We start from the raw sequence: 26,672 nt of genomic DNA on the forward strand, positions 1-26,672 counted from the left end.
TTTTTAATTTCTCTCAGCATCCCAGAATCTCTGGAATTCTTCATGGATATTGTTAAGGCTTGTTGTTTCTTCTAGGAAATCAAACCCAGCTGCTCTCTTAAAATCATATAATAATGGTAAAATAATGAACAAGTGTATGCCGTTATATTTTAACAGGAAACAAGAGCTTTATGTATATTCTAGGAGATTTTTATATATTTGATCATTTAATTATCAAATTATTCATATACTAGGGAGATTACATATATTAATTCATTTATACTTCAAAACAACCCATTTCATTGGTAATATTTTATTGTCTTTATTTTCAGGGTTGTAATCCTGTAACAAATCCAGCCATTTATAGCTCTACAATTACTACCAAATGCACTGTATGATGTATTCATACCTACACAGTGTATTCCTTCAACTCTGTCAAGATAAAATAAAAAGGAAATTAGGACTCAAGGATTAAAAACAACCGCAGAAAATGTCTGATAATTTAATCATCAAAACTGATCCCAGAGAAAAAAGGATTCATACTTCAATTGATTTACATGGTCAATTTACAGAATACAGTGATCAAAGCAATTGTTGACCTCTTCCTGAAGATAGAGTCAGTAACTTAAGTGTAAATAATTAGTAATGTATATAGTTAATAGTCTTTATGATCTTCACAGACTTGGTTGGATTTCCCAGGTATCCACAGTGAATGAAAGAGCCTATTATGGTAATCAATCTAGCCTAAAGAGAAAATACATGCTATAATTTCACTCTCTCCTAATATGAATGTGACTATCACTGTATGTGCTTCTATCTGATTTTCTGAGAGCCATTGTAATCATGATTATCCATCATGAGTAATGTCAAATTTCTCTGATGGTAAATTTTCTTTAAGTGCAGAATCTAGGCTTATTTTCCCAAACACAGAAAACTGAATTTACTCACTCATCTATCCATTCATTCATCCACTTATTCACTAAATATATATAATGATGACATGCCTTACACCAAGCTGCATAGGTGTTGGAAAAATCAAACAAGATACATATTCCCAGCTGCCAAGGACTTTCTCATATGGAGAGGTTGACAGACAAGTCAACAAATACCTTCAATATTAGATGATAAAGAATATAAAAAATTCAATGTACAAAGAGCAACTATTATTTATTTTAATTCAGAAACATTTCCCAGAGCAGAATTTTCACAAGTCTGTTTTTGTAAGAGAGGATAAAAGCATTTTACAGAATAGAGCATGAGTAGTTATTTTTATTTCTGAAAGATGGGAAAACGTTTAAAATATTTGACATATAGGGTGATGTACAGCTGATTATCAGATTGGAAGGATAGGCTTTGCCTTAAATGTTGTTAAATAACTTCAAATCCTATTCATTTGAAAGTCCAGTTTCTGTCCAATAGCTTTCTGAGGGCATATTTTACATCCTTGTTTCTGAAACTGTAGATTATTGGATTAAACATGGGAAAGACAACTGTATAAAACACTGCAACTACTTTGTCAGTGTCTGGGGAGTAGCTGGTAGTGGGACGCAAGTACATAAACAGAAGTGTTCCATAGAATAAGGTGATTGCTATGAGATGGGAGGCACAGGTAGAGAACGTTTTGCTTCTTCCACCTGAAGACTTGATGCCCAAAACAGTGAGGAGGATACAGAAGTATGAGAAAAAGATGACCACAAAAGTGCTGGTCTGGATGAAGCCACACAAGGCAAAGAGCAGAAGCTCATTGATGTAGGTGTCTGTGCAGGATAATGCCAGGAGAGGTGGGATGTCACAGAAAAAATGGTTTACGATGTTGGAGCCACAAAATGGCAGTCTGAATGTGAGACAGACGTGGACCATTGAAGTCACAGCCCCACTGAAGTAGGCCAACACAACGCAGAAGACACAGACTCTCCGAGACACAAGAGCAGAATAGAGCAGTGGATTGCAGATGGCTGCATAGCGGTCGTAGGCCATTGCTGCCAGGATAAGGCATTCAGCATCAGCAAAACAACCAAAGGAAAACATCTGTAGTGCACAGCCAGAGAGGGAAATGCTTTTCTTGGATGCTAAGAAATTTACCAGCATTTTAGGAGTGATTGCTGTAGAGTAGCTAATGTCTAAGAAAGACAGGTTGCTGAGAAAATAATACATGGGGGTTTGAAGGCTTGAATTGATATTAACTAGGATTATTAAACCTACATTTCCCACCACAGTTAGTGTATAGACTATGAGAAATACCAAGAATAGTGCAACTCTGAGAGGTAGATAATCTGTGAATCCAACAAGTAGGAACTCAGCTGGCATGGTATAATTATTTTCCAACATCCCCTTGGTTATCTTGTCTTTCTCATCTGAAATAAATGGCATCAAGATACATTAATTGATTTGAGTGATTGATGAACCAAGGATATTTTTATTCTTCCTTCTAAAGAAGCAAAGATAAGGATAGAATAACCGTTAAGGCATTTTCTGTTATGTGCTTGGTTTGTTTTCTTTTTTTGTCACTTTTTATTTTTTTCCATTTATTTTTATTAGTTGGAGGCTAATTACGTTACAATATTGTAGTGGTTTTTGTCATACCTTTGTCACTTTATTTAAAAAACAATTAAAATCTTCATTGATGCTAAAGAATGTTATTCAGGTATGATGCTTCAAGAAGCAGTGATTCTTTAAAGACTGTGCACATTAACATATGATACTAATTCCTTTAAAGATGAAAAAGAATGAATTTGGCTGAGTTGATAAGTCCTAGTAGAACTAGAAGAACTGGCAAAGTCCTTATAGGCAAACGCCAATTTTTCAAATCCTAAAATCATATTCTTCCTTGTACAGGAAAGTATAGTTGAGAAAAATTCTAGGGAGAATGCATCCACAGATACACTGGATTAATCTACAGAATAGCTGTGATGTTGGGAGGTAATTTAAAATAACAGATAAGAGCATACCAGTTATCCAAGAGATGACTGGGTTCAAATCTAAGCTTTGCTACATATAGAATATATACTAATTGGTTATGTGAGCTTGATAAAGTTATTTAACCACTCTGTGATGATTAGAGGAAAAACAGATATTTGTAAAATACTTACATAACTGATACATAGTACACATTAGCATATATATATTTTTTACTTTTAATTGCTTACTTAGTAGTTTGAAATGCCCAGTTGTCTAAAAATTCATCTTATCTTTTTAAATTTTTTTATTGATTTTAATTGGCAGATAATTACCTTATAATATTGTGATGGCTTTTGCCATACATCAACATGAATCAACTATAGGTACATGTCCCCTGCTTCCTGAACATGCATCCCACCAAAATTCATCTTATCTTTGACATCGTGGGTACAGGATCTGACTTCTCTTAAACGTAATAGCCACTGTGTGTGTGTGTGTGTGTGTGTGTGTGTGTGTGTGTGTGTGTTCTATATAAATAAATTGCTAGGTAGCAGTAAATCTTTTACACAGGCATATAATTGTTCCTTCCCTTTCCCTAGGTTTATGTCTCTTTCTTGACTATGGAGTATGGATATAATGATGTCTGGTGTGAGGTCACAGAACATTCTTTTGAAGGACAACCATATTGCTGTACTTATTAATAAACTTTTAAACTAAGACTATATTGGGAAAAAGTATTATATAGTGAGAAGGAGAGAGTGCCCAAATGAAAAAACTTAGGATGAATGTCAATGAAAAATACAGTGAGATGGAGTATCCTGCAGGCAATTAAAGATATGCAATGTTGGAAGTGACTTAAGTCAGGAACACTGCAGTAAGTAATAAGAGGAACAAATAATGAGGATCTATTCTCTCTGCTATGCATGGGAATCCTATCATTCTCCCTGCCTCAAAAGTATGACCCACAATCTTCTAGAGGATCCAATCTTTGTTGGGAACTAAATGTTTAAAAGGAAAAAGTTGATTGGGAAAAGATGAATCCAAACTCTTAAATGAGAAAGCAATTACTGTGTCTATGTTGCACAAGTGTAATTTCTTTTTTTTTTTTTTCCATTTGTTTTTATTCATTGGAGGCTAATTACTTTACAATATTGTAGTGGTTTTTGTCATACATTGACATGAATCAGCCATGGATCCACATGTGTTCCCCATCCCGATCCCCCCTCCCGCCTCCCTCTACATCCCATCCCTGTAGGTCTTCTCAGTGCACCAGCCCTGAGCACTTATCTCATGCATCCAACCTGGGCTGGTGATCTGTTTCACCCTTGATAGTATACTTGTTTCAATGCTATTCTCTCAGAGCATCCCACCCTCGCCTTCTCCCACAAAGTCTAAAAGTCTGTTCTGTACATCTGTTTCTCTTTTTCTGTTTTGCATATAGGGTTATCGTTACCATCTTTTTAAATTCCATATATATGTGTTAGTATACTGTATTGGTCTTTATCTTTCTGGCTTACTTCACTCTGTATAATGGGCTCCAGTTTCTATGCTTACATAATATTCAGATTCTTTTTATTAACTCTTTGTCTTCCTTTTTGTAAAGAATCAATTCAATAATCATGAAAAGGACTTTCTTGAATTTTCTTGTGTGTGTGTGTGTGTGTGTGGTGTGTGTGTGTGTGTGTGTGTGTGTGTGTGTGTGTGTGTGTTGCCTGTGAGACACTCCAACAGTCTGACTCCTGTTTTGTTTGATATCACTGGAACAAAAGAGGCCCCAAAAATGAAGAAACTGGGGAAAGTAAGTGTCTGGAGACCTGGACTCTAATCCTGGTTCTACTAATTTAAATTATTTCATTTTTATTTATATCATCATATCCTCATTTATAAAATCAGACCTACTGTATTTATTTTTATGCTTGTCATCTAAGGCAAAAATATATATTCAAGAACTTCATAATAACTTACTAAACTTTTATATGTTTGCAGATTATTAGTAGGAATTGTTGAATCAGGCAAGTTTATTAAAACTTGAAACAACAAATGAACAGACATGCAGCATGAAAAATGTTATAAACTCTCACCAAACATAAATGGAGTATAACTGCCACCACCAATAAGACAACCGAGGCAAACTATAGTTTGTTTTCTTGAACAGCTTTAGCTTGGGTTTTCCTTGAACTGGAGCCCTGATATATTCACTGTGATACCTAGTTATGTGCGTTAAAGATGATACTGATGTGGTGAAAGCAACAAACAAAGCTAAAATTATCAATACGTTTTTCAATCACTTGACCTGCATCATTTTGTCAAAACCTATTATTCTACAGATAGATATTTTTCTAACTTTATAAGTGATAAAACTGAAACGTAGAAATGTAATTAAATTTTCAGAGTATGCACTGACAGAATCCTGTTCTCACTTTTTAACCAAAGTACTATGATGGGTCTGATGTTGAAATACTTTCTACTGCTGTAGGAATATTATGATATATCATTTGAATATAGAATGTCAGTGTGGGAAAGAACCTCAGCCATCATCTGAGGTTCTTGTTCTTCAGATGCCATGACTACAAGATCATTCAACATGGGGCATGACCACTAGTGACTTGGATGAGTATATCATATCTAAAAACAGGTTAAGAGATCAAAGTATGATTTTTATTCCTTAAGTTTCCATGAAAATTGAAAAACTGTCTAGAGGGTTTCTGTAGTCAGTTGTTGAATGGGAGACTGAGCATCCCACAACAATTCCACTTCTTTTGAAGAGTTCATCTCATACTACTTTGAACTGAGACCTTGATTAATCTAACATAAGCTGAGCCCCACTGATCCCCAAGGAAATCTTATGTGACAAATCTACTTCTAAAAACTACCCAACGATGGATTTTCATTTTGCTCTTCTGCATAAAGTATTAAGTGTAAAGTTTGCCCTCTCTCTCCTTTTCAAATTATGCTGTACTGTACTAATTAAACACAAACAGGATATGGAGTCAGGCAAAATTTAGTTTAACCTCAGATGTGACTTTGAATGTTCTATAAGTCATTGAATTTCTCTAGGCCTAAACTTCTTTATTTCATTTCATTAGCATAATATATACATGCGTGCTAAGTTACTTCTGTTGTATCTGACTCTGTGCAACCCTATGGACTATATAGCCCACCAGGCTCCTCTGTACATTGAATTCTACAGGCAAGAATACTGGAGTGGGTTGCCATTTCCTCCTCCAGGGGATCTTCCTGACTCAGGGATTGAATCGAAGTATCTTATACCATAAAATTGAAATCAGGATTAAATTGGATAATTTATGACACTTTACAGAGCTTGTTATATTATAGGTGCATGAAACAATAAATACATTATCTATTATAAATATTAATACTATTGTGATTATTTAATCATTCAATATCTGACTTCAAAATCATAAGTTCCTTCAGTTAATAATTAAAGGGACAATCATAAAATAGTTATACTGTATGTTAATACATGCATATTCTCATAGAAGCTAAGGTTTGGCTTGCTGATAAAATTTAGCTTACTAAATTTAGCTATGGAGTAGGAAATAGCAACCCATTCCAATATTCTTGTCTGGAAAACTCCATGGACAGCAGAGCCTGGCAGGTTACAGTCAGTTGGGTCACAGAGTCGGACATGACTGAGCTACACACCTAATTTAGCTAACTCAGTTAATTAGACTATTGGATATTGCAAGATTTCCAAAATAGCCATACTTGGATTTCCCATTATGGAAACAAGGACCACAATGAATCAGTCAATGACTTTTAGAAAATGCCATGGGGAAGGTCAGGTCAGATTTATACTCCACCATCCCCCCATCCACTCCTCTAGCTCACATACCTACACAAACTGAGAAAACCCTGCAGAGTCAGGGAAGATACATTTTATCTAAGGCAACAGTATCTTTGCTATATCCACAACACACACTGTTAATGCTTCGGGGAATCTGTCACCTACCTTGGCACCATCTGGACCTCTGAATTGTAGTATTTATTTTGTGCAAGAGGTTGACACCAGATTTTGCACATAGATGTTACAAGGGATAAATATTTATATTCTTGATGAGACAAGTGGGATATTATCCCAAGATAATTCCCAATGCCAGGTGGATTTTAGGTTGGCAATAATACTTTTTCTAGTGGTGTGGCTGGAATGATTCCCAAAGAGAAAAATGTAGAGTTATAATATAATTGACTATTATGTAGCCAATTACAATGTAATCCCTAACAGACAAATCTAAGATTAAACAACAAAAATCCTTTTATTTCTGCAAGATGATAGAGAACAAACAAAAAAATGTTATAAATCCTATGATTTCTACCAGATATTAAAAGATACTTTACAGCCTTTAGTTATATGAGAGGATCTGAAAGAGCAAATTCAATGATATTGAGAACAATCCCAGGTACCCACATTTTAGTTTGTTTCTTTCAATTTTCCTAGTGACTAGAAGGAAATATGTCTTGTATGATAAGATGTAAGAGCTTATGACTCAGGCAACCTGGATTTGAAAGTTAGATTTGCCATTTCACAACTCTGAGACTTTGAGTCACTTCTTAAATGTTATTGCTATTAATTGTAAAGTGATAAATACTAATTGTCCACCTCGTCAAATTCTTATGAAAATTGGGATAATACATGTAAAGAGTTAGTCCCTGCTTCAGCAGACTGCACACTTTCTTTTGTAATTGTAGCAGTATTTTTAACAGTATTTCTTTATAATTTAAAAAGCAGTTCTAGATTTTAACTTTCTTTAAATTATTAACAGGACTTCCCCCATGGCTCAGTGGTAAACAATCCACCTGCCAATGCAGGAGAGGAAGGTTCTATCCCTGGGTCTGGCAGATCCCCTGGAGAAGGAAATGGCAATTGATATTCTGGTATTCTTGCCTGGAATATCCCATGGGCAGAAGAGCCTGGGAAGCTACAGTCCATGGGTTTGCAAAGAGTCAAACATGACCAAACACGCATGCACAGGAGAAACAGGAAAAATGCAAACACCTGAGTTTTAGCTTCTAGGGAGATGGGAGAGAAATGTTTCCTCATCTTCAGTGCTCAGTCCTGGCTCCTAAAAATGTTCTGTGACACCCCCCAATCCTGTGGAGTGACCATTGTTACCTTAAAGGAAATGGTCTCCTGCATACAGCAGTCTCTAAAGTGACAAAGCCAAGAGTCACAGAGTGAGGTAGCAACATTTTTATGAGTATGTCATATATTAAATACTGAACCATCCCAGGGAGACCATCTACATACAATCTAAGTGAACTTCTCCTTGCTTTTCTGTCTAATCAAATAGATCTCTCTTACCAAGTAATGAGGACAGAAGTGTTTATTTATGGAAACTCTGTTTATTGATTACATTCTCCTATCATTATATGTATATATATATAATCATTATATATATATGTATATACATATGTATGTGTGTATATATATATAAATGCTATCAGGGAAGCTTGTGGCTCAGACGGTAAAGAATCTGCCTGCAATCCAGGAGACCTGGTTTCAATCCCTGGGTTGGGAAGATCCCCTGGAGAAGGGAAAGGCTGCCCACTCCAGTATCCTGGCCTGGAGAATTCCATGGACTGTATAGTCCATGAGGTCACAAAGAGTCAGACAAGACTGAGCGACTTTCACTTTCACTTTTATTCTGGGCTAATAATACTGCAGCAATACATTCTTTGCTTTAACCACTATAGCATAAGAAACTGACTATCAGGAGGCTAAGTATTTTGTGTTTTTGATTTTTTTATATTATTATTATCCTTTTTTGATATTTCTTTTTTATTTTTGAATTAATTATATTTTTAATTGAAGAATTATTGCTTTACAGAATTTTATAGTTTTCTGTCCTACATGAACAATAATCAGTCATAGGTGCACCCATGTTCCCTCCCTCCTGAGCCTCCTTCCCATCTCCCTCCCCATCCAACCCCTCTGGATGGTCACAGAGCCCCTGTCTGAGCTTCCTGAGCCACACAGCAAATTCCCATTGGCTGTCTATTTTACATGTGGTATTGTAAGTTTTCATGTTACTCCCTCCTTAGTCACAGAAAAGTCCTCACACTGTCCTTGGAAACTAAGAGAAGTTATCCTGAAAATTATTTGGACTTTTAGAATTTGTCCAGGTCCAGCTCCTCTTATGCAAATTCCATGAAATACTTAAAAGTTCTTGACGGATTGCATGATTTATCATGAAAGAGACCTTACGCCTGTGTTTGTAATAGAGACATTAGGACCCATGATGACCTGATGTCTGATGCATAGTGAGGTCCTCTATCTCAACCAGAACCAGTAACAGGGTGATGCTTATTTCTAGAAGCTAGAAAGCTAACTTGCTGAAGCAAAAAAAAAAAAGAAAAAAAAAAGACCTCTCTATTTAAAATATCTAAATTCTTCTGCTAACATATATAGTTTCTTGACGTGCTGAGTCTCAATTTTGGGGTTGCTATAGAAATATAGAATTGCCTGCAGTGCTGCCTAAAGAGGCCTTTCTGAATATAGTAATACATCCTACACAAACTGTCATTGTTTAAGAAGATCTACTGTGTGGTGACAGATGCCCTCATTTATATAGAAGATGCACCTTCCAAAACTGAAAGCAGTTTATTAATATCTTCTATCTTTTATGAGGGCAGAAACAAAGTTTAGAAAAGTATGCTTTCTCTTCCAGACGATATCCCAGCATGTCCCATGTGACCAGACTCAGAGACAAGGTATCTAGATCCTGATATTTCTAGTTGTTCATTTTATAGTCTATTTTCAATATGTGGATATATGTGTACTTTGTCACATAGTGAGAGGCAAATTTGTTAGTTTTGTTTTTTCCCTAGAGATTTCAGTTCAGTTCAGTCGCTCTGTCTTGTCCGGCTCTTTACGACCCCATGAATTGCAGGACGCCAGGCCTCCCTGTCCATCACCAACTCCCTGAGTTTATTCAAAATCATGCCCATTGAGTCGGTGATGCCATCTGCCATCTCATCCTCTGTCATCCCCTTCTCTTCCTGCCCCCAATCCCTCCCAGCATCAGGGTCTTTTCCAATGAGTCAACTCTTCGCATGAGGTGGCCAAAGAATTGGAGTTTCAGCTTCAGCATCAGTCCTTCCAAAGAACACCCAGGACTGATCTCCTTCAGGATGGACTGGTTGGATCTCCTTGCAGTCCAAGGGACTCTCAAGAGTCTTCTCCAACACCACAGTTCAAAAGCATCAATTCTTCGGCACTCAGATTTCTTCACAGTCCAACTCTCACATCTCTAAATGACCACTATAAAAACCATAGCCTTGCCAAGATGGATCTTTGTAGGCAAAGTAATGTCTCTGCTTTTTAATATGCTATCTAGGTTGGTCATAACTTTCCTTCCAAGAAATAAGCGTCTTTTAATTTCATGGCTGCAGTCACCATCTTCAGTGATTTGAGACCCAAAAAAGTAAAGTTTGACAGTGTTTTCACTGTTTCCCCATCTACTTCCTATGAAGTGATGGGACCAGATGCCATGATCTTAGTTTTCTGAATGTTGTGCTTTAAGCCAACTTTTTCACTCTCCCCTTTCACTTTTATCAAGAGACTCTTTAGTTCTTCTTCACTTTCTGCCATAAAGGTGGTGTCATCTACATAAGAATGGTCTGATTATTGATATTTCTCCCAGCAATCTTGATTTCACCTTGTGCTTCTTCCAGCCCAGTGTTTCTCACGATGTACTCTGCATATATGTTAAATAAGCAGAGTGACAATATATAGCCTTAACGTACTCCTTTTCCTATTTGGAACCAATCTGTTGGCCCACGTCCAGTTCTAACTGTTGCTTCCTGACCTGCATATAGGTTTCTCAAGGGGAAGGTCAGGCGGTCTGATATGCCCATCTCTTTCAGAATTTTCCACAGTTTATTGTGATCCACACAGTCAAAGGCTTTGCATAGTCAATAAAGCAGAAATAGATGCTCTGGAACTCTCTTGCATTTTTGATGATCCAGTGAATGTTGGCCTTTTGATCTCTGGTTCCTCTGCCTTTTCTAAAATCAGCTTGAGGATCTGGAAGTTCATGGTTCATGTATTGCTAAACCCTGGCTTGGTGAATTTTGAGCATTACTTTACTAGCGTGTGAGATGAGTGCAATTGTATGGTAGTTTGAGCTTTATTTGGCATTGCCTTTCTTTGGGATTGGAATGAAAATTGACTTTTTCCAGTCCTGTGGCTACTGCTGAATTTTCCAAAGTTCCTGGCATATTGAGTGCAGCACTTTCACAGCATCATCTTTCAGGATTTAAAACAGTTCAATTGGAATTCCATCACCTCCATGAGCTTTGTTCATAGTGGTACTTCCTAAGGCCCACCTGACTTCACATTCCAAGATGTCTGGCTCTAGGTGAGTGATCACACCATCGTGCTTATTTGTATCATGAATATGTTTTTTGTACAGTTCTTCTGTGTATTCTTGCCACCTCTTCTTAATATCTTCTGCTTCTGTTAGGTCCATACCATTTCTGTCCTTTATTGAACCCATCTTTTCATGAAATAGTCCCTTGGTATCTCTAATTTTCTTGAAGAGATCTCTAGTCTTTCCCATTCTGTTGTTTTCCTCTATTTCTTTGCATTGATTGCCAAGGAAGGTTTGCTTATCTCTCCTTACTGTTCTTTGGAACTCTGTATTCAAATGGGAATATCTTTCCTTTTCTCCTCTGCATTTCACTTCTCTTCTTTTCACAGCTGTTTCTAAGGCCTCCTCAGACAGCCATTTTGCTTTTTTACATTTGTTTTCCATGGGGATGGTCTTGATCCCTGTCCCCTGTACAAAGTCACAAACCTCTGTCCATAGTTCATCAGGCACTCTGTCTATCAGATCTCATCCCTTAAATCTATTTCTCACTTCCACTGTATAATCAGAAGGGTTTGATTTAGGTCATACCTGAATGGTCTAGTGGTTTTCCCTCCTTTCTTCAGTTTAAATCTGAATTTGGCAATAAGGGACTCATGACCTGAGCCACAGTCAGCTCCCAGTCTTGCTTTTGCTGACTGTATAGAGCATCTCCATCTTTGGCTGCAAAGAATATAATCAATCTGTTTTCAGTGTTGACCATCTGGTGATGTCGATGTGTAGAGTCTTCTCTTGTGTTGTTGTAAGAGGGTGTTTGCTATGACCAGTGTGTTCTCTTGGCGAAACTCTATTAGCCTTTGCCCTGCTGCATTCCATACTCCCAGGCCAAATTTCCCTATTACTCCAGGTGTTTCTTGACTTCCTACTTTTGCATTCCAGTCCCCTATAGTGAAAAGGACATCTTTTTTGGGTGTTAATTCTAAAAGGCCTTGCAGGTCTTCATAGAACAGTCCAACTTCAGCTTCTTCAGCATTACTGGTTGGGGCATAGGCTTGGATTACTGTGATATTGAATGGTTTGCCTTGGAAACAAACAGAGATCATTCTGTTGTTTTTGATATTGTATCAAAGTACTGCATTCCAGACTCTTTTGTTGACCATAATGGCTACTCTATTTCTTCTAAGGTATTTCTGCTCACAGTAGTAGATATGGATGAATTTATTTTTAAAGTTGAAAGCTAGGGAATAAGAAAAAAACAGAAGAGTATTTTATTCATATTTAACTGAGAGTCATTTGGTTTACAATATTGTATTAGTTTCAAGTGTACAACATAGTGATTCAGGTTTTTTTGCATTTTACACCAAGTTATTATAAAATATTGAACATATTCCCTGTGCTGTACAATATATCCCAGTAGGTTATTTAGTTTCTATTATTCTGATTTTTTTCCCATTTTTAATTTATTTATTTATTTTACTTTACAATATTGTATTAGTTTTGCCATGCAATGACTTGAATGCTCCCTGGGTGTACATGTGTTCCCCATCCTGAATCCCCCTCCCACCTGCCTCCCATCCCCCACCTCCCTCCCCATCCCATCCCTCTGGGTAATCCCAGTGCACCAGCCCTGAGCACCCTGTCTCGTGCATCAAACCTGGACTGGCAATTCATTTCACATATGATAATTTACATGTTTCAATGCCATTCTCCCATATCATCCCACTCTTGCCCTCTCCCACAGAGTCCAAAAGACTGTTCAATACATTTCTCTTGCTGTCTCGCATACAGGGTGATCGTTACCATATTTCTAAATTCCATATATATGCATTAGTATACTGTATTGGTGTTTTTCTTTCTGGCTTACTTCACTCTGCATAATAGGCTCCAGTTTCTTCCACCTCATTGGAACTGATTCAAATGTATTCTTTTTAATGTCTGAGTAATATTCCATGGTGTATATGTACCACAGCTTCCTTATCCATTCATCTGCTGATGGGCATCTAGGTTGCTTCCATGTCCTGGCTATTGTAAACAGTGCTGCAATGGACATTAGGGTGCACGTGTCTCTTTCAGATCTGGATTCCTCATTGTGGATGCCCAGCAGTGGGATTGCTGGGTCATATGGCAGTCTTATTTCCAGTTTTTAAGATTTTTTGATGTGGACCATTTTTTTAAAGTCTTTATTGAAACTGATATCATGTTTTCCTACCAATTTTTTTTAAACTTGTATTCTCCATTTATTGTTAGTGACACCCTATGATGCATCAAATCTTCATTTATCTGTGGATCCGTTTCTGGACCTTGTTTTCTGATAATCAGTCTATTGGTAAGCTTTCCTTTATGTAATGCAGACAAAGCTAGATAATTTTTCAGGAAAGACTTGATCTTTTTCTTCTGAGCTATTTCACCAAAACTTTAAAAAAGGCTTGTCACTCTTAGAATATATATTTTTTTTTAATTTTGGAGGGAATTTCCTTTATAGACCAATTCAATAAAACTTATATCTTCCAAATATTGAGTCATTCTCACAAACATTATGTCACTGTTTATTTATGCTATTTATTTAACATCTTTTAGTTATGTTTTATCATAAACATAAAAGTTTTTATTGATAGATATATTTCCCCAAGGGCCTTATATAATAAGAATCTGTTATTTAAAAATTATGATCTAAATATCTTCTGTAGTGGTGAGAAAATACTAATTTTCAGATCGAATATTGATTCTATAGTTAACAATTCACAAAGACTATTCTATTAACACCCATAGTTTTAATTATACCCTTTCACATGAGTCTTTTCTTTATCTATCTTAAAAATCTATAATTTATTGTTTTTAGATATCTTCCTCTGCTAGCAGCACCCTCCAGAGAATTATTACCTAGAGTTGGCAACTTTGGGCATCATTTTCCTTTACATAATTTTAAAGTGGATAACAGTGAACTTCTGTTTATTAATTTTGATCAAAAGATGTCAATTCAGTTTTAAGTCCTAATTAATTGCATGTCTGAACCTCCAGTTGCAATTTCTCTAGCTTTCCATGCATCATTATTGACATAAAGGAAGATGGAGGAAACTTATTTGCAATAGTAAATCTTTGGGAAGAAAAATCAAGCAAATAAATTGTAAACATTTAACCATAAAATTGTGAAAGAAGATGTAACATTAAATGTAACTGTCCAGCATTCTGGAAAGTATTTTCATTTTATCTTTTTAATCCACAAATTTGTTGTGCTAATGCTGCCATCTTTTGAGACAGACCTAACCATGCAAAGTGAATGTCCAATGTGTCTCATTAACAATAATCTTTGGTGCTTATTTAAATTTACCTTAAATTTAAATAGCATATAGTGCAATTATTGCTGAAAGGATAAGTACCATAAGCAATGATTAACCTGAGAGATAATTGATGAATAAATTACAAAGGATTGAGAACTCTTTCCTGCATTTTTTTTTTAGTGTAATGAAATCCCTTTGAAAAATGTTGTCCAATTATGTTATTTCTTACTGAATCTCAAGAGAAATCAATAGACATTATAGCTGTTTAATGAATCAACATATTTTTCATTCTCCAATATAAAAAAAAAAAACCTGCACATAGATCTTAGCAAAAGAAGTGGGCAAGTAAATGTCCTGTTTTTCCTAGATTCTTAACTTACAGTTGATTGCATGTATTTGCTTTATTATTTCAAATAAACTTGTTAGAGTAACATATTAGCACACTGAGGTTAATCCTTAGATAGATGACATGCAGTAAAATGTTCACAATCTAAAAAATAATGATTTTTTAAAATTATTAACCTAATCATTAACCTATTCATTTATAAAATTGATTTATTTTTAAATTTACATTTTAAGGTATAATCAAGAATCTTCATTTATTTGGTCATCTATCCACAAATATTTAATGACTATCTACTATGTAACAGAAACTGTTCTGCCAGCCTGACCAACCATTACAAAGATTTGTGCTCTAAAAAATTTATTAGAAGAGTAAAACAAGAAAATTAACTGAAAACAATGCTGTTACTAATAAGTATTTTTAATACAATTTAATAGATTTTTGTAATTAATTATTTCATTCTATCTTTGATGTTGAAGTCTTTGAAAATGTTTAATTAAGGAGTGTATGATAAATTTATCTAATAAAATCATGATATGTGGAAAGCTGAATTGACAAAAATTGAGTATTATCTTTATGAGATAACTTGATAATTAACAAAAATAGCTATCTCATTTAAAATTATCCTTTTATAGAGTTTCTTTTGGTCATATTTGAGTTAAGTGGCATGTGGTAATATAGATCTTATCCTATATCACATAAACTGCAATGTCCCTTTGATGAATACTCAATTTACACCTAATCAAAAGATAACTATTGAAATGCAAAAGTCTATCTCTGGTGCAAATTATTACATAATTTATTTATTTCCTAACAGGATAATCAGAAATAAAACATATACATACACAAAAAGAAGTTTCCACAGATGTATAAAGTTTTTAAGATATTAAGTTAAAAATAAAATAAATCTACTATACTCAGCAAAAAGCAAGTCAGTGATGGCATTGAAGAGAAAGCTATCCATGGGAAAGACACTGTACAAAATGTAACTCTGTGATGCCTGAGCACCAACATGTATTTCATGGTTCCACTTTTTTTATGGAAAATAAATCTAATTAGCTCAAAATTTATCCCTTGAAATATTTATTTGTATATAATGCTAATGAATACCTTATAAAATAAATAGCAAGAGCATCAGTTACTGTCAAGGTAAGTTTTCCAGCTAGACTTTAAGCCTGCATAGATATTTTAAAAAGTGGGTTTCCCAGGTAGCTCAGCAGAAAAGAATCTGACTGCCAAGCAGGAGATGTGAGTTCAATCCTTGGGTCGGGAAGATCCCCTGGAGTCAGAAATGGCAACCCACTCCAGGACACTTGCTCAGAAAATTCTGTAGACAGAGAAGCCTGGCAGGTTACAGTCCATGGGGTCACAAAGAGTCAGACCCAACTCAGTGACTGAACAACAATCTCCTCTTTATTCTATGGAGATATGGGGAAAGTGCAGGAATGCAGTAAGTTTGCATTCCAGAAGACAGCCTTATCTCTGCTTCTTACTTAAAAAAAAAAAAAAAATTGGATCAGTGTGTCATTGAAGGACGTCCTTGTCATTGAAGGATGACTATTATGAGCTCAGATGCCTAATTCTGGATATTGGTCTGCTGCTTAGGAGAGTGCTGAGAAATGACAGTTACACAGAATCTGAAGATCTTGTAACCCACAGAAAGATTGAACCATCTGGTGGAGAAAAGTGTAGATAGAATAAAAAGCCACTTGATTCTGGGGAAACTTTGAAATGACTCCTAGGGCAATAGTCACAAAATCCTGCCTACTGATGGTTTTTGTAGATATTTTTAAGATGTTAGTGATCTAGATAATATGAAATAATATTTCTATTAAAGTCAGTCTTTAAATTTTAGTGAAAATTTAATTTATCAGTTTTAAGAGTGCCATCAATCTCACAAACCTTTATCATTCAGAAGTATATCTACAGATCCTACAGTTCCATCAGGGTCAAATATTATGCACTTACATGTCTTAAATAAAATTGAAGTTATTCAAGTTTTTTAGAAAACAAATGATTAACTATGCATATAATGGCAATCCAAAAGTGGGTACAAGAGAATTGAGTCAAACTTCATTTTATGTTTTCTAGTTACACATAATGTTACCTCACTAGTATGAAAACATTATTATATGTTGGTACAGTCAAATACCTAGGGTAAGATATAAACATGTTAAAAGCTTTAAGAAAATGATGGCTGTATTCCTAGGTTTGAGTGTGTATTCAAAAGAAGTATGGGGGGTTTCTCTGGTGGCCCAGTGGTTCAGAATTTGCCTGCCAAAGTAGGGGACACAGATTGGGACCCTGGGGCAGGAAGACTCCACATACCATGGGGCAACTAAGCCCTAGCCTCACACCTGCTGAAGCCCAGGAGTGGAGAGTCTATGCTCTGCAACAGAGGAGCTACCACAATGAGAAGTTCACACACGGTGTCTAGAGGGTAGCCCTGCTCTCTGTGGCTAGAGAAAGTTATGTGCACAGCAGTGAAGACCTGGCAGAGCCAAAATAAATAAACACACAATATATTTTTAAAAAGGAGTTTGTGAATATCTGGTATTACTTGTACAAATGTTACTTAACAGAATTTCATTTGTCACAGTAAGAGCCTGAATACCCCTTGTGAGCATATGGTGATTTAAGCTTGAAAGTTTATCTAGGAACTGGGAGCAACTCTACAGAATACACAGTACAGAAACACACTCCTGCAACTAGGATCAATTTTTCTTCTCTTCTTTTTTTTTTTTTTTTTTTTAAGCTATGAGAAAGGAGGGAAGAATATACAGTGGAGAAAAGACAGTCTGTTCAATAAGCGGTGATGGAAAAATTGAACAGCTCTATGTAAAAGACTGAGATTAGAACACTACCTCACAAAAATGAATTCAAAATGGTTAAAGACCTAAATGTAAGACTAGAAACCATAAACTTCCTAGATAAGAACAGGCTAAACACACTTTGACATGTCACAGGACTATATTTGGGATCTGTCTCTGAAAGCAAAAGCAATAAGAGAAAGAGGGAAAGGGGGATTCAGTAGATTTCAGTTGTGTCCGACTCATTGCGACCCCATGGACTGCCGCATGCCAAGCCTCCCTGTCCATCACCAACTCCTGGAGTTTACCAAAACTCTTGCCCATTGAGTCAGTGATGCCATTCAACCATCTCATCCTCTGTCATCCCCTTCTCCTCCTACCTTCAATCTTTCCCAGAATCAGGGTCTTTTCAAATGAGTCAGCTGTTCTCTTTAGGATGGCCAAAGTATTGGAGTTTCAGCTCTGGCATCATTCCTTCCAATGGATATTCGGGATTGATTTCCTTTAGGACAGACTGGGTGGATCTCTTTGCAGCCCAAGGGACTTTCAAAACTTTTTGCTAACATCACAGTTCAAAAGCATCAATTCTTCAGGGCTCAGCTTTCTTTATAGTCCAATTCTCACATCCATTCACAACTACTGGAAAAACCAGTCTTGACGAGACAGACCTTTGTAGGCAAAGTAATGTCTCTGCTTTTTAATATGCTGTCTAGGTTGGTCATAACTTTCCTTCCAAGGAGTAAGCATCTTTTAATTACATAGCTGCAGTCACCATTTCCAGTGATTTGGGAGCCAAAAAACAATAAAGTCTGCCACTGTTTCCACTATTTCCCCATCTATCTGCCATGAAGTGATGGGACTGGATGCCATGATCTTAGTTTTCTGAATGTTGAGCTTTAAGCCAACATTTCCCCTTTCCTATCTCACTTTCAACAAGAGGCCCTTTAGTTCTTCAAATTCTGCCATAGGGGTGGAATCATCTGCATATTTGAGATTATTGATATTTCTCCTGGCAATCTTGATTCCAGCTTGTGCTTCCTCCAGCCCACCGTTTCTCATGAAGTATTCTGCATATAAGTTAAATAAGCAGGGTGACAGTACTTTTACTATATAAAACCAGTCTGTTGTTGTTCCCTGTCCATTTCTAACGGTTGCTTCCTGACCTGTATACAGGTTTCTCAAGAGGCAGGTCAGGTGGTCTAGTATTCCAATCTCTTCCACAATTTTCCAAGATTTGTTGTGATCTACATAGTCAAAGGCTTTGGCATAGTCAATAAAGCAGAAATAGATGCTTTTCTGGAACTCTCTTGCTTTTTTGATGTTCCAGCAGATATTGGCAATTTGATCTCTGGTTCCTCTGCCTTTTCTAAATTCATCTTGAGCATCTGAAAGCTCACGGTTCATGTGTTGTTGAATCCCTGCTTATAGAATTTCAAGCATTACTTTACTAGCGTATGAGATGAGTGCAATTGTGCAGTAGTTTGAAGATTCTTTGGCATTTCCTTTCTTAGGGGTTGGAATGAAAAGTGACCTTTTCCAGTCCTGTGGCCACTGGTGAGTTTTCCAAATTTGCTGGCATACCGAGTACAGCACTTTCATAGCATCATCTTTCAGGATTTGAAATAACTCAACTGGAACCCATCACCTCCACTAGCTTTGTTTGTAGTGATTCTTCCTCAGGCCCACTTCATGTCGCATTCCAGGATGTCTGGCTCTAGGTGAGTGTGAGTGATCATACCATCGTGATTATCTGGGTCATGAAGATCTTTTTTTGTACAGTTCTTCTGTGTATTCTTGCCACTTCTTCTTAATATCTTGTCCTTCTGTGTGGTCCATACCATTTCCATCCTTTTTTAAACCTTTCTTTGCATGAAATGTTCCCTTGGTATCTCTACTTTTCTGGAAGAGATCTCTACCCTTTCCCATTCTTGGTTTCTTCTATTTCTTTGCACTGATCATTGAGGAAAGCCATCTTATCTCTCCTTGCTATTCTTTGGAACTCTGCATTCAAATGGGTGTATCTTTCTTATTCTACTTTGGTTTTGGCTTCTCTTCTTTTCACAGCTATTTGAAATGCCTCCTCAGAAAGCTATTTGTTTTGTTGTGTTTTTTTTATTCCTTTTTCTTGGGGATGGCCTTGATCCCTGTCTCCTGTATGATGTCATGGACCTCAGGCCATAGTTCATCAGTCACTCTGTCTATCAAATCTAGTCCCTTAAATCTATTTCCCACTTACACTGTATAATCGTATGAAATTAGATTTAGATCATACCTGAATGGTCTGTGGTTTTCCCTATTTTATTTAATTTAAATCTGAATTTGACAATAAGGAGTTCATGATCTGAGCCACACTCAGCTCCTGGTCTTATTTTTACTGACTGTATAGATATTTTCCAATTTTGACTGCAAAGAATATAATCAATCTGATTTCGGTGTTGACCATTTGGTGATGTGTATGTGTAGAGTCTTCTCTCGTTTTGTTGCAAGAGGGTCATAGAGACCAGTGTGTTCTGTTGGCAAAACTCTATGAGCCTTATACCTACTTCATTCTGTATTCCAAGGCCAAATTTGCCTGTTAATCCAGTTGTTTCTTGACTTCCTACTTTTGCATTCCAGTCCCCTATAATGAAAAGGACATCTTTTTTGCATGTTTATTCTAAGAGTTCTTGTAGGTCTTAATAGAACCATTCAACTTCAGCTTCTTCACCATTACTGCTTAGACTTGGATAATGGGCTCAATAAAGGATAGAAATGGTAGGGACCTAACAGAAGAAGAAGATATTAAGAAGAAGTGGCAAGAATACACAGAAGAACTGTACAAAAAAGATCTTCATGATCCAGATAATCATGATGGTGTGATCACTCACCTAGAGCCAGACATCCTGCAATGTGAAATCAAAAGGGCCTTAGGAAGCATCACTAAGAACAAAGCTAGTTGAGGTGATGGAATTCCAGTTGAGCTATTTCAAATCCTGAAAGATGAGGATGTGAAAGTGCTGCACTTGATATGTCAGCATTTGGAAAACTCAGCAGTGACCACAGGACTGGAAAAGGTTTGGTTTCATTCCAATCCCAAAGAAAGGCAATCCAAAAGAATGCTCAAACTTCTGCACAATTGCACTCATCTCACACGCTAGCAAAGTAATGCTCAAAATTCTCCAAGCTAGGCCTCTGCAATATGTGAACTGTGAACTTCCAGATTTTCAATCTGGATTTAGAAAAGGCAGAGGATCCAGAGATCAAGTTGCCAACATCTGCTGTATCATCAAAAAAGCAAGAGAGTACCAGAAAAACATCTACTTCTGCTTTATTGACTATGCCAAAGCCTTTGACTGTGTGGATCACAATAAACTGTGGAAAATTCTGAAAGAGATGGGACTACAAAACCACCTGACCTGCCTCTTGAGAAACTTGTATACAGGTCAGGAATCAACAGTTAGAGCTGGAAATGGAACAGCAGACTGGTTCCAAGTAGGAAAAGGAGTACATCAAGGCTGTATATTGTCACTGTGTTTATTTAATTTATATGCAGAGTATTCATGAGAAATACTAGCCTGGAGGAAGCACAAGCTGGAATCAAGATTGCTGGGAGGAATATCAATAACCTCAGATATGCAGATGACACCATGCTTATGGCAGAAAGTGAAGAACTAAAGAGCCTCTTGATAAAAGTGAAAGAGGAGAGTGGAAAATGTTGACTTAAAGCTCAACATTCAGAAAACTAAGATCATGGCATTCAGTCCCCTCGTTTCATGGCAAATAGATGGGGAAACAGTGGCTGACTTTATTATTGGGGGCTCCAAAATCACTGCAGGTGGTGATTGCAGCCATGAAATTAAAAGACGCTTACTCCTTGGAAAGAAAGTTATGACCAACCTAGACAGCGTATTGAAAAGCAGAGACACTACTTTGTCAGCAAAGGTTAGTCTTGTAAAAGCTATGGTTTTTTCATTAGTCATGTGTGCATGTGAGAGTTGGACTATAAAGAAAGCTGAGCACCAAAGAATTGATGCTTTTGGACTATGGTGTTGGAGAAGGCTCTTGAGAGTCCATTGGACTGCAAGGAGATCCAATCAGTCCATCCTAAAGGAGATCAGTCCTAGGTGTTTATTGGAAGGACTGACGTTGAAGCTGAAACTCCAATACTTTGACCACCTGATGCGAAGAGCTGCCTCATTTGAAAAGTCCCTGATTCTGGGAAAGATTGAGGGCAGGAGGAGATGGGGATGATAGAGGATGAGATGGTTGGATGGCATCACTGACTTAATGGACTTGGATTTGGGTGGACTCCGGGAGTTGGTGATGGATAGGGAGGTCTGGCATGCTGCAGTTCATGGGGTCGCAAAGTGTCAGACACGAGTGAGTGACTGAACTGAACTGAACCGAATTGAGCTGATATTGAATGGTTTACCTTGGAATAAAACAGAGCTCATTCTGTCATTTTTGAGGTTTCATCAAAGTACTGCCTTTCGGACTCTTTTGATGACCCTGATTCTTGCCCATGGTAGTAGATATAATGGTCATCTGAGTTAAATTCACCCATCCCAGTCCATTTTAGTTCACTGATTCCTAAACCATTGATCTTCACCCTCCATGTCCTGTTTGACCACTTCCAATTTTCCTCTACTCCTGGACCTAATATTCCAGGTTCCTATGCAATATTGCTCTTCACAGCATCAGACTTTGCTTCTATCACCAATCATATCCACACCCAGATGCTGTTTTGGCTTTGGCTCCATCCCTTCATTCTTTCTGGAGTTATTTCTCCACTGATCTCCAGTAACATATTAGGCACCTGCTGACCTGGGGAGTTCATCTTTCAGTGTCCTATCTTTTTTCCTTTCCATGCTGTTCATGGGGTTCTCAAGGCAAGAATACGGAAGTGGTTTGCCATTCCCTTCTCCACTGGACCACATTTTGTCAGAACTCTCCACCATGACCCGTCTGTCTTTGTTGGCCCTACATGGTATGGTTCATAGTGTCTTTGAGTTAGACAAGCCTGTGATCCATGTGATTAGATTGGTTACTTTTCTGTGATTGTGATTTCTGTCTGTGTGGCCTCTGATGCCCTCTGCCTGTTCCTACCATCTTACTGTGATTTCTCTGACCTTGAACAGGGGAGTATATCATCTCGGCTGCTCTCCGCTTGAGCTCGTCCCAGCCTAAGAGGGAGTTTGCTGCTGCTGCTAAGTCGCTTCAGTCGTGTCTGACTCTGTGCAACCCCATAGACGGCAGCCCTCCAGGCTCCCCCATCCCTGGGATTCTCCAGGCAAGAACACTGGAGTGGGTTGCCATTTCCTTCTCCAATGCATGAAAATGAAAAGTGAAAGTGAGGTCGCTCAGTCGTGTCCGACTCTTCACGATCCCATGGACAGCAGACTACCAGGATCCTGTGTCCATGGGCTTTTCCAGGCAAGAGTACTGGAGTGGGGTGCCATTGCCTTCTCCTAAGAGGGAGTTTAGGGATATGCAATTAAGAAGGATAGGCTACTGTGTGTAAAATAGATGACCTACAGGGATATATTGTATAGTGTAAGAAATTATAGCCACTGTTTTGTAATTTTTTTAATTTTGTTTATTTTTAATTGGTGGAAAATTTTTCTTGGTTTCTGCTGCATAACACAAATCCATTATAATTATATATATAATTATTTATGTATATAACTTAAACTATATATAATTTCTAATTATGCATGTATTTATACATAGATATATATACATAGGATAATTTTATCTAATAAAATCAGCATATCCATCTATACCTATATCTATATATCTATCTATAATATATGTATCCCCTTCCCTCTTGAGCCTCCCTCCCCTTCCCCTACCCTACCCCTCTAGCTCTTTGAATAGAGTATAATCTGCAGAAATACTTAATCGCTATGCTGTTCACTTGAAACTAGTACAACATTGTAAATCAAGTATACCCAGATTTGAGAAGTTACATGTTCCTAATCTATTGTCTTAATGCTCAGGGCATAGTAATCTTTTAAGCAAATGATGTAGTTAGTGTCCCTTTGCATTTCACTCAAGAACAGAGTTAGAAGTTAAACTTACCCAGAACAAAGGAGGAGTACACATACATACACACAAAGGGAAGTGTAATAATTTTGTTGTTGGTTATGTACCTTTTTGATTAAGCTTAACTGATAAATAAAGAAGCAATTAAATATCCAATTAAAATTGTTCTATTTTACCTGGACAAAATATTTAAAGTAATATAGAGATCAGAAACCATTTTATGATCAAAGTACCATATGCTGTATTTCATTTATTTTCATATGATCAAAGTGCCACATAATGTTTTATTCAGTTATCTGCATATGATCACATTTTAAGTGCTTTGAGACTGAAGCTTCTGTCTTAAGAGGACTGACTCACAATTAAAAGCTATAATCTTGTTCCCATGGTTACCCAACCTTCTTTAAGGATGGCAAAATAAAAGGGAAGTCATGTATACATGCTCAGAAGGTGGCCTGAATTTTTTGCAGAGAGGTAATTCAAAGTTTTATGACTTTTCACTTCATCAAAAAATGTAAATCTTTTTATTTTAAATTTCACCTGAGCTTTTTCTAATTCTAATAAAAAGGAAAATAATGGACAGCACAACTAAGACTCTAAGAAGGAAGCTATAAATACCTGGTGCTGTCATTCACTGCTATGGACGGGTACAGTATATGTGACTACATGGAATTAATTTGATAGTGTGCTTTGTAATGAGTGCAGTTGTTTTGTTCCACTTGCAAAACAATGCAAAAGCATTCTTAAGAATGACATAGATGTCAAAATATTGGTTATTTGCAGTAGGCACTGTTTTTGCTGCTTGAAGAACACCGGTGTGATTTCTGAATGGTGATGCATGAATTTTGCTGTTGAAGAGTGTACAGAGCAGTCTTGATGAGGAAAGAAGGCATTGGAGTTAAACTTACATGCTTGTGCAGTGGATGAGAGAGAACTCAGCAAGAACAGCTCTATACTTTGCATTTTGGATGACAATAGGCTAGGAGAGAAAGAATAGAATGTATATGTTGCATTTTCAGAAACTTAAATGGACTATACGAACTTTGACCAGCAAACAGGGAGTTCCACAACCCAGATTCAATACAGACAATTGCTTATTGAATTCCAAAGCTTGCTCATTTGTCCACTAATTTCCCCTTTACTAAAGTCATTCTGGGAGTTGGCGATGGACAGGGAGGCCTGGCGTGCTACAGTCCATGCAGACTCAAAGAGTCGGACATGACTGAGTGACTGAACTGAACTGATAGTCACCCTGCTTACTCTACTATATTATCCCAGGATTTTATTTTTTCCATGTGTTAATAACTTCATTAACATCTCTACTATTTCTTGTGAAATTTGGACAATGACATATTTACAAAGAATACAAGTTTAAGCATATAGTATCTTTAATGAATGGCCAGAAATAAATGTACTTTGCTGATGGAGTTTCTCCTGTTGGGATTAGCAGACACACTGGAGCTACAGGCTATCCTTTTTTTTTTTTTCTTTTTTTGGTGATTTACACACTTACAGCTGTGGGAAATATTGGAATGATCCTTTTAATCAGGACTGATTCCAAACTTCACACACCTATGGCCTGCTTCCTGGCAATCCTGTCTTTTGCAGATATTAGTTATTCATCCACCGTCACTCCAAAGATGCTGGTAGACTTATTATCAGGGAAGAAAACCATCTTCTTTGCTGGCTGCTTTCTGCAGATGTAGTTCTTTATAGCCTTGGCCACAACTGAATGCATCCTTTTTGGGTGAATGGCCCGTGACCACTATGTGGCCATATGCAACCCTCTCCTTTACGCCTTGATCGGGTCCAGGACCGTTCGCCTGAAAACGGCAGCAGGGGCTTTTACATCGGGCCTGGTGAACTCTGTGGTTCACACGGGTTTTGAGCAGCTTGTCATTGTGCAGTTCCAATGGCATCCATCACTTCTTCTGTGACACCCCTCCAATTTTTTTTTTTTGTTTGTTTTTTGTTTTTTGTTTTAATTTTTTATTTTTCAGTGGGTTTTGTTATACATTGATGTGAATCAGCCATAGAGTTACACGAATTCCCCATCCCGGTCTCCCATCCCACCTCCCTCTCCACCCGATTCCTCTGGATCTTCCAACCCCTCCAATTTTTAAGCTTTCATGTTCTGACACACACCTGTATGAAAGCATCTTGTCCACTTTTGCTGGTGTGAATATAGTTGGAAGTCTGCTGGTGATCCTCACCTCCTACTGCTCCATTCTCTTCTCCATCTTCCTTATGCATGCAGGGGAGGGGAGGCACAAAGCGTTCTCCACGTTTGCGTCTCACCTGACAGCCATCATCCTGTTCTATTTCACCTCCACCTATACTTATGTCAGACCTTCCTCCAGCTACTGCCTGACTCAGGACAAAGTGGCTTCCATGTTCTACACAGTGGTCATCCCCATGTTGAATCCTCTGATCTACAGCCTCCGGAACGGTGAAATAAAGAAGGCTTTATGGAATGCAATTACTAGGAAAAGGGTTCCTTCATTTCTGGCATTGTTTCGTTAATTTTCTGAACTAAATGGAGTATTTAATGAATTCTATAATACTGGTTGAAGCTTACTGTGACTGTGGGCTTCATTTTCTTAACTTAATAGAGTACATATTGAACTTTAAAATGTTGGATCAGCTTATCATTTTGAATTAGAATATTTTCTAAGTAATCATGTTGTATTTATATCCAAATATATGAATACAACTGGAGATGTAAGTATCCCACTCCAGTATTCTTGCTTGGGAAATCCCATGAACAGAGGAGGCTAGAGGGCTTCTCTGTCCATGGGGTTGCAAAGAATTGGACATGACTTAGCAACTAACCCTCATATCCAACAGGATAAACTAAATTATCAAATTTATATGAAACTCTAAAACTTTCATCTAATTGTTCTATGTTTCCACTGGGTTCTCAAAAGTATGATGTGTTTTAATGAAACTTTGGTTAGAGAACAAAAAGATTAATTATTGGACTTCCTAGGTGGCACAGTGGTAAAGAATC

At 37.1% G+C, this 26,672-nt stretch overlaps 1 protein-coding gene and 1 pseudogene across 1 annotated transcript; one reads left to right on the top strand and one right to left on the bottom strand.

Moving 5' to 3' along the window:
• Positions 1-1,368: 1,368 nt before the first annotated feature.
• Positions 1,369-2,307, bottom strand: LOC136148277 (olfactory receptor 5AS1-like). The gene has a single exon (XM_065907752.1). It carries the CDS (start codon positions 2,305-2,307, stop codon positions 1,369-1,371), a length of 939 nt encoding a protein of 312 aa, XP_065763824.1.
• A 22,887-nt stretch (positions 2,308-25,194) lies between these two features.
• LOC136148730 (olfactory receptor 5F1-like) lies at positions 25,195-26,185 on the top strand (annotated as a pseudogene).
• Positions 26,186-26,672: the final 487 nt, after the last annotated feature.

This window comes from Muntiacus reevesi, chromosome 17, assembly GCF_963930625.1.
Source record: "Muntiacus reevesi chromosome 17, mMunRee1.1, whole genome shotgun sequence".
In the NCBI taxonomy this organism is placed as follows: Eukaryota; Metazoa; Chordata; class Mammalia; order Artiodactyla; family Cervidae; genus Muntiacus; species Muntiacus reevesi.

Bases quoted from the DNA above. Each gene is read 5' to 3' on its own strand.
- LOC136148277 (XM_065907752.1), bottom strand. From the start codon at position 2,307: ATGTTGGAAAATAATTATACCATGCCAGCTGAGTTCCTACTTGTTGGA.